The sequence below is a fragment of the Hevea brasiliensis genome, chromosome 10, assembly GCF_030052815.1.
Source record: "Hevea brasiliensis isolate MT/VB/25A 57/8 chromosome 10, ASM3005281v1, whole genome shotgun sequence".
NCBI classification, from domain to species: domain Eukaryota; kingdom Viridiplantae; phylum Streptophyta; class Magnoliopsida; order Malpighiales; family Euphorbiaceae; genus Hevea; species Hevea brasiliensis.
Window position 1 is genome coordinate 94,013,767 of NC_079502.1, and position 14,758 is coordinate 94,028,524.

The following is a 14,758-nucleotide window of genomic DNA, read 5'->3' on the forward strand; positions in this document are numbered from 1 at the left end:
TAAATATATAATTATGAAAAGGAAGCTCATAAAATATTACTCAACTATTTTATCATTAATGTCTAAAATATTAAAAAAAAGGGATAATATGTAAATAACTAGAAGACATAAATGAAAATAAAAATAAAAAGATTATTATATAATTTTATAAGTTAAAAAGGTAAGTTTACCTCACACTGTTTCTTTTCTCTCCTAATCGGAGAGAACGAGCTCGAGAAAAAATATGACATATTTTTCTTTCGGTCCTTATTTTTTCTCTATTTTTTAGATAAAAAAAAATATCATATCATAATTATTTTTTTTAATTTATTTTTCTTTCTTTCCTTTTTTTCTCCAATCCAGGCGGTAAACGATGGTGACACATTTACGGTATATTTGGAAAGAAGCTTTTGAGAGAGATGTGTTTTTAAAATAATAAAGGGTAGACTATAATGTGGTATAGGAGGTTTGATAAAATTATAATTTAGTTTTTGTATTTTTAAATTAAATAATTTAATTTTTAAAATTTAATAAAAATTATAATTTAGTTTTTTTATCTAATTTTTCATTTAATTTATCATTAATTATAGTCAAAATGATTATAATGCCCTTGATTTTATATATTTTCTAATTTAAATAATTTAGCCCTTATAATTTTGTATTATAAATAAAATAATTTAAATTAATAAAATATTTTGTTTATAAAGTTTAAATAAAGAGATTATTTTATTTATAATACAAAATATTAAAGACTAAATTATTTCAATTAAGGGCATTTTCATTAATTTTTTTATATAATTTACAATCAATTAGATGAAAAATTAGATGAAGAAACTAATTGTACGTTTTTTTAAATTTCAGAAATTAAATTATTTAATTTTAAAAATATAGTGACTATATTATAAGTTTTGTCAAACGTTAAAGACTAAATTACTCCAATAATAAATGTATTTGAGAGTAAATTTTTTTTTAAAATAATGTTTTAGTTTTTAATCATTAAATTGGTGGTTAGAAGGAATTTTGATAACTTACCTTTTATTAACTTGCATATTATACCTTGAAAAACCCTCTCATTCCATCCAAATGTATCGTTAAAGTTATTTATATATATATAAAAGAGTCAATTTCCTATAATTTCCCTTATACATGTAATTCATTCAATAATAATCTTATTGATAATATTTACAAAATCAATTAGACTTGTTCACAATTTAATAGAGATTTCACTGAAAAATCATTAAAATCAATAAAAAAAGTATTTATATAATTAACATAAGAATAGAAAGATATTAAAATAGTATAATAATCCAAGATAGTTCTGTGGCTTTGCGTCAAATCTGGGCAATTGTTCTATAGTTAAAGCAGAGCTTTGGGCAATCGATCAAGGTGTCGCGGCCTCCAGGTCCTAGTAGTGGCTGTGCTTTTCTTATTAGGTCCATTCACCAATTGCTTAGAGAGTTTACTCAAGTGCATATTGTTTATATTTTCCGCGAAGTCAGATTGGCTGGTTTCCTTTGTTAGGGACTTTCTTCCAGATACCCCCCTTATTCAAGCTCCTCCTGATGGGATTAATTATTGGCTCCTCCATGATAGGGTCGGAGTGATGCATTTCAGGTAGTTTTTGGTTGTTTGTTTGCTCTTCCCTTCTTACCAAAAAAATAGTATAATAATTTTATAATTTATAGTAACTGCAATTAATGATTTATATCCAACGTTTTTATAATTATAAACATTTTGAATTTAAATTTTAATAAAATTAATTAAATAAAAAAGATAGATAATAAAAGTACGAAGCTTATCATAATATTTGGAAGGGCCGGTGAATAAAATTAAAAAAATAATTTATTAATTTATTTATATTCATCCATGATTAAAACATATTTTATAGTTATATATACTTAAAATATATTTTGTAAAATTATTTGCATTCTAAACTATTACATTTGAATAATAACAATAAATTTATAAAATTGTTAATTTAATCTACTTTATTCATTAATCAACTAAAAAAAGTCAATTAAATATTTTTATTTTAAATTAAAAATAATTGATGGATAATTAACTAAATTAATATGAAATAATAAAAAATATTTAATTGCGATTTATATTTACTATTTGCATTCATAATTTCTAATAAATAAATTAATTATTATGTATTATATAAATATTTATATTTTAAAAATTTGTGTGTGGGGGCGCATAGCCGACTTCCCATGAAGCTTTGCCCCTGAAAATAGAGTAATATTATATATACAATACAACTAATTTAAATAAAAAAGTCATACAAATTAGTTACACAAAAAATTTTTATTTAATTATAATTATTATCCTTTTGAAAATAAAATTTTAAAATATTACTTTTTTATTTAATTTATTTAAAAACATTTTGTTTAAATTAATGGTATTGTATATAACAGCCGCACAATCCAGACGATGGCATTTATAATCAGTTAAACCATATTTCACAGAATAAGAAATTGGCATTTTCATCTGAAGAAAGAACAATTTGTAACTGAATCTAGCATAATCCTTTTGCATTGCTTGGCTGACATTCCCCTCCATAAACTACAGTTCATTACATTAACAATTTTGCTCAAGAAATGTAGCCCCTCCATTCGAAGTATTCCTCCAGAAGAATAACGTTAGGGACCACTTTGTTTTCTCAAAGCTAAAAATTTCACATAAGACCAAGGCAAGTTTGCCAAGTAAAAATCTGGGGAATCTGAGGAACGAGAATAATCACTCATTGCACCAAAATTAGTCAGCAAAATAACTTATACAACAATCAAAGTGTTCAAGCATTCCACATTAGGAATTCAATCTCTGCTGAAAGATATGTATGAAAGAGCAACTACTATTGTGCGCACAGTGGAGGATACATAAGAGATTTTTCTATCTCAGTTGAATTATACCAAGGTTCAGCTCTAAGCCCTTACCTTTTTACATTAATTTTAGATGAATTGACGAAGCATATACAAGAAAGTATCTTTTGGTGCATGATGTTTGCGGATGATATAGTTCTATTAGATGAGACGCGAGAATAAGTCAATAGAAAGTTAGAGCTTTAGAGAAGTACTCTAGAGTTAAAGAGCTTTAAGTTAAGTAGAACGAAGACAGAATACATGCATTGCAAATTCAGTGAAGGCCAAACTGGTGATAGAGAAGGTGTTAATTAGTTTGAATGGAGTGGTACTGCCTCAAAGTAATCACTTTAAATATCTCGGCTCAATCCTTCAAGTAGATGGGGGATATGAGGAGGATGTTAGTCATAGGATTAAAGCCGGATGGTTACCGTACAGCTATACGACCGGTCATGTTATATGATAGTGAATGTTGGGCACTGAAGGAGAGATGAGAATGTTAAGGTGGATGAGTAGCTATACTAGACTATATAAAGTCTGTAATGAGAGTATTAGAGAAAAGGTAGGAGTGGTGCCAATTGAAAATAAGTTGAGAGAAGGGAGATTGAGGTGGTTTGGTCATGTGAAGCGTAGACATACAGAGACTCCAGTTAGACAAATAGAGCACATTAAGTTAGAAGATAGAAAGAAAAGAAAGAGTAGACCTAAACTGACTTAGAGGAGAGTAGAACTAAAAACATTACACATTTCCTATGATTTAACCCAAAACCTTTTAGAGTGGAGAAAGAAAATTCATATAGCCGACCCAAATTTTTTGAATAAAGGCTCAGCTAAGTTGAGTTGAGTTAAATGGTATTGTATATTACCACTCTAAACATAATTATACCTTACAATTAGACACTTAAAAGAAAAGAAAAAAAAAAATCTGCCTACAGCAACAGCAACGACGAAGAAGGAATTCTCTAGCAACATGGTACGTGGCCTCTCACCATGCAAGGCAACTTACTGTAACCTCAAGCTGATAAACTGGTATATTACAAATTCAACACACAATATATATGTGAAATTTAAATATTGGTTAGTGCTTTCCCAAAGAGTACAGCCACAACTCCAATGCGTCTACCGCTACTCCACATAGCAACACGTATCTCTACTAGGACACTACAATCCTGCAAATACCAAAGGAAAACCCTCTCGTATGCATGCAAGGCAGGCTGCAGCAATTGGAAGCCGAAGATGTCTCCTCCACAATATCGAAATTCAAAATATTTTTAATTTGTATATATTTAGAAGTGAAGAAATTAAGATGAATCTATTCGATCAGATGACAAAGTTGGGGCATATATAATTTTATGGACCTTTCACATTCAAGTCGGGCCATCCAACCCAACTCCAATGTGTTGCTTCCCAAGACGAGAAGGCAAAATTTGTTCTTTCTGTAACTAGGCTAAATTCGTGCTTTCATGGCCCGTCTTTTACACCAAATGCCAATCCTCTTCATGTGATTTCTGAACTGGGTTATGTTTATGCATGCACCTGAAGCTAAATAAATACATGATGGATGCTGCTAAATGAAAGGCGAGTTAAGCAAAAATGGGAATTGTTGAAGAAGCACACAACGTGAAGGTTTTGGGCTCGAGAGAGCAAGTTTTAGTCCTGTCTCATGGCTTTGGCACTGATCAATCTGTGTGGAAGTACCTGGTGCCACACCTGCTTGAAGATTATCGTGTTATTATATGCGATAATATGGGTGCTGGTTCCACTAATCCAGATTATTATGACTTCGAAAGATGCTTAGCCATTGACGGGTTTGTTTATGATTTGCTTGCCATATTAGACGAATTAGAGGTGAAGTCGTGTATTTTTGTTGGTCACTCAGTTTTGAGCATGGTTGGTGCCATTGCCTCTATGTCTCGCCCTGATCTCTTCTCTAAACTCGTCATGCTCTCTGCTGCTCCAAGGTACGTAAAATCTCTCATTGGAAAACATTAACTTCATAATTTTATTGCATACTTAGTTGGTGTACACAATAGATAATTCATGAAGCTTTTGCATGTTCAAACTAGGCTATTGAATGATAAAGACCACCATGGAGGATTCGAACGAGAAGACCTTGACCAAATGTTCGAGGGAATGCGTTCCAATTACAAAGCTTGGCGCTCAGGGTTCGCACCAATGGTGGTAGGTGGCGACATAGACTCTGTGGCAGTGCAAGAATTCTGCCGAACCCTATTCAACATGAGACCTGACATAGCCTTAAGTTTAGCCCAGGTCAAATTCCTATCTGATATGAGAGATGTTTTGCCTTTGGTTAAAGTCCCTTGCCACACACTGCAGAGCACCATGGACATGGCGGTGCCAGTGGAGGTGTCTGAATATCTGCATCAAAATCTTGGAGGTCCATCTATTGTCGAGGTTATGCCTACGGGTGGTCACTTGCCGCAGTTGAGCTCTCCATATATGGTCATCCCAGTTGTTCTCAGGCACATTCGCCTCGATATAACTGAATGATCCATATATAATTTGTTTGTTTTGTTTTCCATGTCAATATATCTCCAAATAATGACTTTTTATATATTTTTATTTGCAATAATAATAAGAGTAAAAGCTATACTATTTTGATTTTCTTTTTCTAATTAGCATGGTCACTGCCTCATTTCTTTAATGAAACAAAAAAATTTTTTATACAATATATCTTCACTGACGTAGTTTATAAAATACCCAAATATAATTAAATATAATAAACACTATTTATGTCTTATCGGCTAAGTACTAGGCTCCGAATCTCATTCTTAAGCCTCTTAAAAAAGAAAAAAATATTTATACGCTAAAAAAAAATACTGTATTTTCATAAAAAAAGAAAAAAAAAAATCTTCTCACTGTCTTGCCTTTCTTAGAATGAATTTGCAAGTTTTAAATTGGGCTAGGCCCAATGTACTTCGTCTCAAGTCATTTTTATTCTTTTTATTAATGCAATGGAAGTCAAATTAAATTGTTGTTACAAAAAGTTAATTAACGTCAATTTTCTACAAATTATGGTAATCATTTTATGGTGGAAATCACAAGAATGATTTAATATTATTAAATTAAAATTTATTTATTGTTTATAATAAAATAATATCATAAAATAATATTTATTCATGATTGAAATGAAAACAATCATATGGTCACAATAAATTTATACACAAAATATTACTAATTAAATTGAACAATATCCTTAAGAAAGGAAGTGGATTAAATTTTAAAATTAACAAAATTATATGCTTATATAAAGAGTACAACATTGAATTAAGTAGCATCATATCGATAAAGCAAATTAAAAATTTATTTACGAAATTGTAAATATTTTTAGTATTATATATATATAAATAATAATTACGATGGTATTTGTGTCTTTTTTTATATTACATAATACTGCACATGATGGCATTTATTGTCCAAAAAATTTCAATGATAATGCCAGCAAAAAGTTGATTTATACTATAAATGATTTAAGTAAATTTTCAAGCGGCGATGAGAATTTAATTTGAGTCTCATTGACAATAATTTGGCGTCTGAAATATATATATTTTTCTTTTTTGTTCAGGTTTCATATATATATATATATATATATATATATATATATATATATTACATGTATATTCTCCTCGTAATCTAGTTTAGACATTGAAGATTTTTAACAAATTAAATTGAATCAAATTGAATTAATTTAAATCGGATAAATTAATTAAAACTTTAACAAATTAACTCTAATCAAATCAAATGAAAAAAAAAAATGAATTGAATCGTATTAAACCGATTATATATGAAGATCCTTATTAAGTGTGTAAAAATTAGAGTTATGATCTTCATGAACCGAACCAAACAATTGAAACTTTTATCTTTTTAACAATTAGGCAAACACTTATCATTGGACTATTAGGCTAATGATGGTAAATGCTTCAAGTATTTTTAATGTTATTCTCCTCTTTTGTGTGTTTGGATTATGAATTTTGGATCTGTAATACAACATAAAGCACACCTATAGATTGGTGGGCAGCCTCTTCAATACTTAAATCAATATAGAAACTGATAAGAGATTAATGGAATTAAGTTAAGTAATGCATACTTAATAAACTGCTTTTCTTTGGTCATGGCTTGATCTTCATATATATATTTTGTACTTTGAGGAATAATTTGAAGCCAGACATCAGTGTTTCCTCATTTTCTATGGCTTGATACTTGATACTATTTTTTAGGGAAACTTTTTTGAGTTGGTATTTAAATATTTATGCACTTGGAAAATTACTATTTAGTTTCATGATTTTCGGCGTGTTCATTTATTTTTGAAGAGACTATTTGTTGTAAATATGAGAGTTGTAAGCAAAGTGTGTTAATTTTTAGTTTGAATGCTTCTTTGTCAATGCATCGCCCAATGTACTTTGTTTAATGCTTTTGCATTTGTCTTGTACTTGTATATTCATTTTTTCATATTGGTCATGCTATTTTCAAATATTCTACTTGTCTTTGTGTTTGGATTTCACTGCTTTAGCATGAAGTTGTGTCATGGTTGAAATCTACGCTTGGCTTTTACAGTCTTATCATATTGAGTTATTGAGGCAAGTGCTGTCCTTTGGTATTAATTGGATTTTTCTTGCCTAGACTTGATCTAGTGTCATGAACTCAAAATACACGATGTATGATGGGATCTACCTATTAAATATACAAGCCTCACATATTTATATCTTGAATTTATAGTAGACCAAGTCTAAATAAGAATTTCCCTAACTTTACCTCTTATTAGTATGTCTTTTGACCATTCATCTATATTTTGTCTTCGTAATATGTCAAGCATTGTTTCACTTGATATCACTTGCTCCTGGGCATGTATCCTAATTGAGTTTTGCGGTTTGGCGTCCTTTGTCTTGTAGGCATGCTTGATTTTGTAGTCAAGTCTTGCACTAGACTTTATTTGTTGTGTGGACATGTTGATGTTAAAGGCAATTCTTCCACTCAAATATGTGTTCATGGACTTACTTTAGTGATTGAGCCTTGTATTCGTGTTGTGTTTATGTACTTTATTTAAGTATTGTAATGCATATGTGCTAGAAAAATAACAATAACAATAAGCTTTGATTGTGGAATCACTCTCCTTAAGGGAATTATGCCCCCCACTATATTGCTATCATGTAGTTTGAGCAGATCCCTCTAGGATAACAAAGCCAAAATAAAATTCTAGATAGCAATTTTAGAATTCTCCCAAGAACAAATTAAAGAATAATAATGTTGATTGTAAGTAGAAGTGAAGAGATGAGATAGAAGAGAAAGAGTTAGTAGATTTCTGTTCAAAACTACTGCTATTTATAAAGCATTTGTACCTTACTTTGTATCTATTATAAGAATTACATCTGTTCACTTGTACCTTTTAGAACAGATACAACTGTGACATCCTCGCTTTAGATAGTCCATACGTTCTACTATTCTGGTGACCAATATCCATCTGGACAGTCAAAATATCAAGAAAAATTAAGGAAAAATTTAGAAAATGAAATGCAAAGAAGTTAAACTAGCCGGAGCTACAACGATGGGTGACCTAACGGGAAGCTACTGTGAAGACAGTTAGCAGCCCTAGACCTGTGAGAAACTCTGTGAAATAATTTTTGAGACTCTAGTGAATTATTAAGACTTAGATGACAATAGAATGCTAAGAAAATTTTGTAAATCAGTACAGAAAATTTTAGCTCATTAAACAAAATGAAGAGCATTTTGGTCATTTCACCTTCAGAGATGATTTTTGACCAACTTGTCCATTTAAATAAGTGAGATCTATGTCCTAAATATGAATAAATAATGCTAAAAAAATTTAATTAAAAACGCTAAAAGCAAGAAGAAAAGAAAAGAAAATCATATGAAAAATTAAATCTAATTATGACATCATGAATGATGTAATTAAAAATTTCTAGCCAATTATAATTAGACACGCATAATTAGAAGGGATAAAAGCAAGCTAAAAGAGACAAATTTGACTAGAAGTAACTCATCTTCTTCCTTTCCCATATGTTGGCCGAACCATACCCATTACCCTTCCACCATTTTCTTCTTCATTTCAAGCTTGATTCTCTTCAATTCTCACCATAAAAACCCTAGCCCTCAAAACAAAAACTTAATTTTAGACCTAGCTTAAGAGATTAGTGGCAAAAAGAAGGAGAAAAATTGAAGATTTTGTGAGAAGAAAATTTTTCACAAAAGGTTAGTGCTATAATCAAGTTCGTGCTGATTCAGTTCGTATAGATTAACAAGTTAATTTTTTTACTGCAGGATTATCTGAGGCGATTCGTTTGGATATGGAGATGAAAAATCTGCCCAATTTAGGGACTGCAATGAACTTGGCAAGGGCCTTTGAGCAGAAGCAGCAACTAGCAAGTGTGAGCAACAGCTAACGCAACTTCTAGAATAATTCCAGAATTACTGCACCTACTCAATCTGTAACAAAACCAACAGGTTTAAGAGGGAATATCGCACCAGCTTCTAGGGGGGAAAGTGTAACCACACCCTTCATCAAAAGGCTATCCAGAACCAAAATGGCTAATTGGAGGGCAAAGGGACTTTGTTATAATTGTGATGAGCCATACACATTCAGCCATCAATGCAAAAAGTTGTTTTGGCTTAAATTGGAAAAGGGAGTAATAACCGAGACAGAGGAAAGTGAGAATGTCACAGTTGCAGAACCAGCCATCTCCCTGGATGCCATCACCGGCCTCCAGCATTCCTGGACTATGCAATTAATAGCCAACATCAGAGATTATTTAGTCATAGTATTAATCGATTCAGGTAGCACCCATAACTTCATCAACAAAATTTGGTACAAAAATTGGGAGCAACCCTGGATTTTCAAAATGCTTTACAAGTGGCAGTGGCAAATGGAGAAAATATTCCTAGTATGGGCACGTGCAAGGAGACTATTCAAGTATCAGGTGAACACTTTCCTGTCAAATTATATGTTATCCCACTACATGGATTTGATGTGGTTTTAGGTGTACGATGGCTGATGACATTGGGCCCTATCTGGTGGAATTTTTCAACTCTCACTATGTGTTTCGAATTGGGAAATAGATAGGTCACCTTACAGGGGCTCCAACCTGAACATAGACCAAGACTACAACTTCTGAATGAACAACAAACAGAAGGATTGGAGGGGATTCTTAAACAATTTACTGATTTGTTTCAAGAACCCAAGGGGCTGCCTCCCATTCATTCATGTGATCACCATATGTTCTTATTTCCAGGTTCAGCATCTGTGGTAGTCCGGCCTTGCCAATATCCTCATTTTCAGAAAGAAGAAATCGAGAAGCAGTGTGAGGAAATGCTTAGCCAAGGAATCATCCACCCTAGTCCTTCCCCTTGCTCATCACCAATTTTGCTTGTTAAAAAACGGGAGGGCACATGGTGTTTCTGTGTCGATTACATGGTGCATGAGTTATTGGATGAACTCCATGGCGCTCGGTACTTCACCAAATTAGATTTGAAATCAGGATATTTTTAGGTTCGTTTGGTGGCTGAAGATATAGAGAAAACAACCTTTCGCACTAATCATGGGCACTTCGAATTTCTGGTTATGCTGTTCGGCCTTACCAATGCTCCATTCACCTTCCAAGCATTAATGAATGAGGTATTTCAGCCTTACTTACACAAGTTCGTTCTGGTTTTCTTTGATGATACTTTAATTTACAGTAAAACGTGAGAAGACCATTTGCAACATGTCTGTATAGTGTTTCAGTTACTTCGCTCTCACCAATTATTCCTTAAAATATCCAAATGTTCCTTTGGTGAAGAGCAAGTGGCCTATCTTGGTCATGTCATTAGTGTTGCTGGGGTTGCAGTTGATGTTAGTAGTATGCCCTAGAGCATATCATTTAGTATGTATCTTGTAGATATTTTATTAATAAAAGGCATTTCCACTTTTCCGTTTACATAATATATTTATGTGTAATAGAAAAGGTCCATTGATATTTTGTTAGAAATATTATTCTTAAGTTGTTAAGAATATGAGTGACAATATTTCTAGCACAAAGTATCATAAATAGGTTCACAATCGAGGATACTTCATAATAAGGACATGACTTATCCAGAAAGATTGTATTCATGTTTGTTCCCAAGTTATTTATATGAGATATAAATAAGATGGAATGGTGAGTCTCATGCCATATAACAAATATGATAGGCACTTATAAATGATAAGTAGGCCGAACCAGTGACACTTATGACAAGCACATGGAGTTTACTCTTGTCAATGTTTTGTCATAAATCATATCAGTGCATATAATCTTTAGACCTGAGATAGCACAGTTATCTTGTATATAGGTAGTTTGAGTTTGATACTGCTTTCATACTTGTACTATGTATGGGTATATGGGCATGTGTTGGCTCCTGCTAGTTATATATGGAGGTAGGTGTTGATCAAGAAGGAATCTGTTCCTCTAAGTAAATAGAGATAAAATCCTATGTTCATTTAATTGTTCTTGATGTTTCAAGTTCATGGCCAGGACAGATAGATTTATTCGTAAAAGAGTTTCGATGAGAAAAATCTTTTAATCAAGAACTGGAATTAAAAGAGAACATAATATTCATAGCAAATGGAGTTTGACATAAACCATGACTCGGCTTGAGTTGGGATTTTGTAATGAGAGAGATTCTAGTGCATGGTAACATATGATTATAGGTTCATTTAAGGTAAATCTTATTACTAATTGGGTGGCCATGGCATGCTATGCTAGGTGTTAACCATGGTCTATGAGGTTCATAAAATGATTTAGAGAAATCATTTATGGTAAGAAAGAGTTCTGATGATATTAAGAGTTGATATCATGTCTCATTGCCAATTAGTGATGAGCCTAGTAAGTCACACACATACACAAGTTATCACCTATTTAAATATGATTTAATTAATTAATTAAAGAGTTTAATTGATTAATTAAATAGATTTGGTTTGCAATAAAATTGCAAAGTCCCTAGCATGACTTGAAACCAAATCTAGATTATTGGATGTGTAGTATAAATTAAATTTATATTTAAAGTGTTTAAATATGAATTTAATTGATGAGAAATTAATTAATAGAGATTAATTAATTAATTTATATTTGATATAAATTAATTAGAAGAAGAAAATAATTATTTTGGGTTAAGAACTCAAAATTAAGACACAGGGCATTTTGATCATTTCACGATTGTGACACGTGGCACCATGAGATGGTGACACATGGCATAACACATAAGCTTACAAATATTTTTAATCATGTAAGATGATTAAAATCAAGATTAAATATAGGTTTGACACTTGGCACAATGTGATTGGGTCACTTAAACCTAGAGCTAATCAAAAGGTGACATGTGGCTAGGGTTTAATGTGTTAACCTAGCTATTTAAGTGGGGTTATGAAAAGAAAACATAACCAGCAGCCTCTCCTCTCATATGTCACGCCACTTTGAGCCTCTCAAGCTATTTCTCTTCATCTCTCATCAATTCAAAGAGATTAGCCATCAATCTCTTGAATTAAGAACACTAGAAATTGTTTCTAGTGTCCTGTTTACATCTCTAATCTCTTAAAAGGCAGAACTTGAATTTCTAATTAATAGAAAAGGCTTTAGAAGCTATTCAAGGGCTGCCATAGGTGTTCTTGATGTGGACAAGCTAGAGGGACAACATCTGGTGTCCTGAAGACGAATCTCAAAGGCGCAGACACGCTGCAGCACATCAAGAGGTTAGTGTAATCGTTCTTGATTTAATCTAGGGTTCTAAAATTAATCTGATTAATTTTAAAATCTTAAATGGCAAATACAGATCCAAAAACATATTAAAAGAGTTTTAATATGTTGTTTATCATTGAAATTAAATAGATAAAAATAAATCTTGCATGGTGCATGTGACCCTAGGTGAAAATTTTTGAATTCAATGGTATAATCTTGTGTTTTCACGCCTGCCTTCAATTGGTATCAGAGCCACTATATTTGCCATTTAGATTGTTGATTATATAATTTAATTGTGTGTTTGATCATGAGATCAAGAGATTCATTGCTGGTTGGATCATGAGATGTGGCGTCATACATGGTGAAGCCACCAATCGTGGCGGCAACAATGGTTCCATGGGTGATTCAAGGTTTGGCTTTTAATTCTGCAATTGTTGTATGATCTAAGGCCTATTCTTTGACTAATTAAAGTGTTTAATTAGTTGTTTTAATCACACAATTAAATTATGATTCAAATCAGAATTTTAAAAAAATGTTTGAATGTGATTCAAATCTGAATTTTAAAAGTTGTTTGAATGTGATTCAAATCTGAATTTTTAAAGTTGTTTGAATCATATTTAAATCTGATTTTTTAAAATTGATTCAATAAAATTCAGATCTGATTTTTTAAAAAATATTTGAATGTGATTCAAATCTGATTTTTTAAAAAATATTTGAATGTGATTCAAATCTGAATTTTTAAAGTTGTTTGAATGTGATTCAAATCTGAATTTTTAAATTTGTTTGAATGAGATTCAAATCTGAATTTTTAAATTTATTTGAATCATATTCAAATCTGGATTTTTAAGTTGAATATGAGATATTCAATTTAATATAAGTATGTATGTTTTATTTAATTGTTAAATAGTGATATGCATGATGGATGATCATGGACTATAAAAGACCAATGTGATTGGATTTATTTCTTTTATGTTTCTTTGGGATTGTAAATTAATTTATTTTAATTTATTTTGGGCATATATTATTAAGTTTGTAATATTTTGGGTTGTAATTTCATTTATTTAAGTTCTTGTAAATTCGCCTTGGTATGCCAAGGATTACTATGTAATATTGGATTGCAAGAAGTTCAAGGAGGTCAAGAGCATTGGTGGGACCAGTGGGAGGAATTCAATATCAAGTGTTGATTATGTACTCCTTCAGCAACTCTTGTAAAATGAATGAATGAAATGCACCTAGGAATGCCCTGATTCAATTCTTGGTGGCTCAATTGAATCCCTTAGAAAGTCCATGATCATACCATATTTATCGCTGATCCATGAATGCATGAGATGTATGGGAATGTATGCAATTATATGATATATGCATGCTAAATGGATAATGTGCAAAGTGAGACCTTAATAGTAATTAGGATGGCTATAAAATCTTCCAAACAAATGATTAAGTTGGAAATGCTATAATTAAAGTAATTATAACATAAGCCCTCCATTGGGACAATTATTTTAAGAAATTTTAAATAGTTGCATGAGATGCAATTAATTTAAGAGATTTTCTTAAGAATAATTGTTAAGCATGAGATGTTGTAAATATGTAAATGGTTTGGTGGCCAATATTGGATGTACCTGAGGACATTAAAATTATTTGCATAATTATCGCTCAATGGGATCAACTTAACTAATGCAAGATAAGTCAATATTGGATGTACCGAGATTTTGAGCATTAGGGGCTAGTAAAAGGATTGAACCTCACATGAGATGTGATGGGCAAGGAGTTGCTCACTTATAGTTTATTGTAATTCCAATAATGGATGTACCTGAGGATGATCAATAGAATTATAAGAATTCAATCACCCACTAGAAATCCATCCAACTAGGATTTCCGTTTTCTACTTTGGAAGTGTAGGATTCGCTAAGTTAGTGGGAGGACCAATTTGATTAAAAGACCATAATCATTTTGGTTAATTACATGATACATTTACTAATTAATCTGGTTATTTTCTGCAGTTAATTTTCTCGATAATAATGAGCACGTAACAACCACCACCATCCAATATCCTTGCAAGCATACTTGATCGCAATAGGTTGGACAGACCTAATCATCTGATTGGCTAAGAAATTTGAAACTTGTCTGAACCTTGAACATATAGGATATGTTCTATATTCAAATGTTCTGGTCCCTTACCTCCGAGGCCACACAAGA

The 14,758-nt window shown here is 31.4% G+C and overlaps 1 protein-coding gene across 1 annotated transcript; it reads left to right on the forward strand.

Annotated features, from left to right (window-relative positions):
- Positions 1 to 4,139: 4,139 nt before the first annotated feature.
- LOC110637993 (probable esterase KAI2) lies at positions 4,140 to 5,351 on the forward strand. Its single transcript, XM_021788381.2, has 2 exons — positions 4,140 to 4,801; positions 4,907 to 5,351. The coding sequence occupies exons 1-2, from the start codon at positions 4,434 to 4,436 to the stop codon at positions 5,349 to 5,351; spliced, it is 813 nt and encodes a 270-aa protein (XP_021644073.2). The 5' UTR covers positions 4,140 to 4,433.
- Positions 5,352 to 14,758: the final 9,407 nt, after the last annotated feature.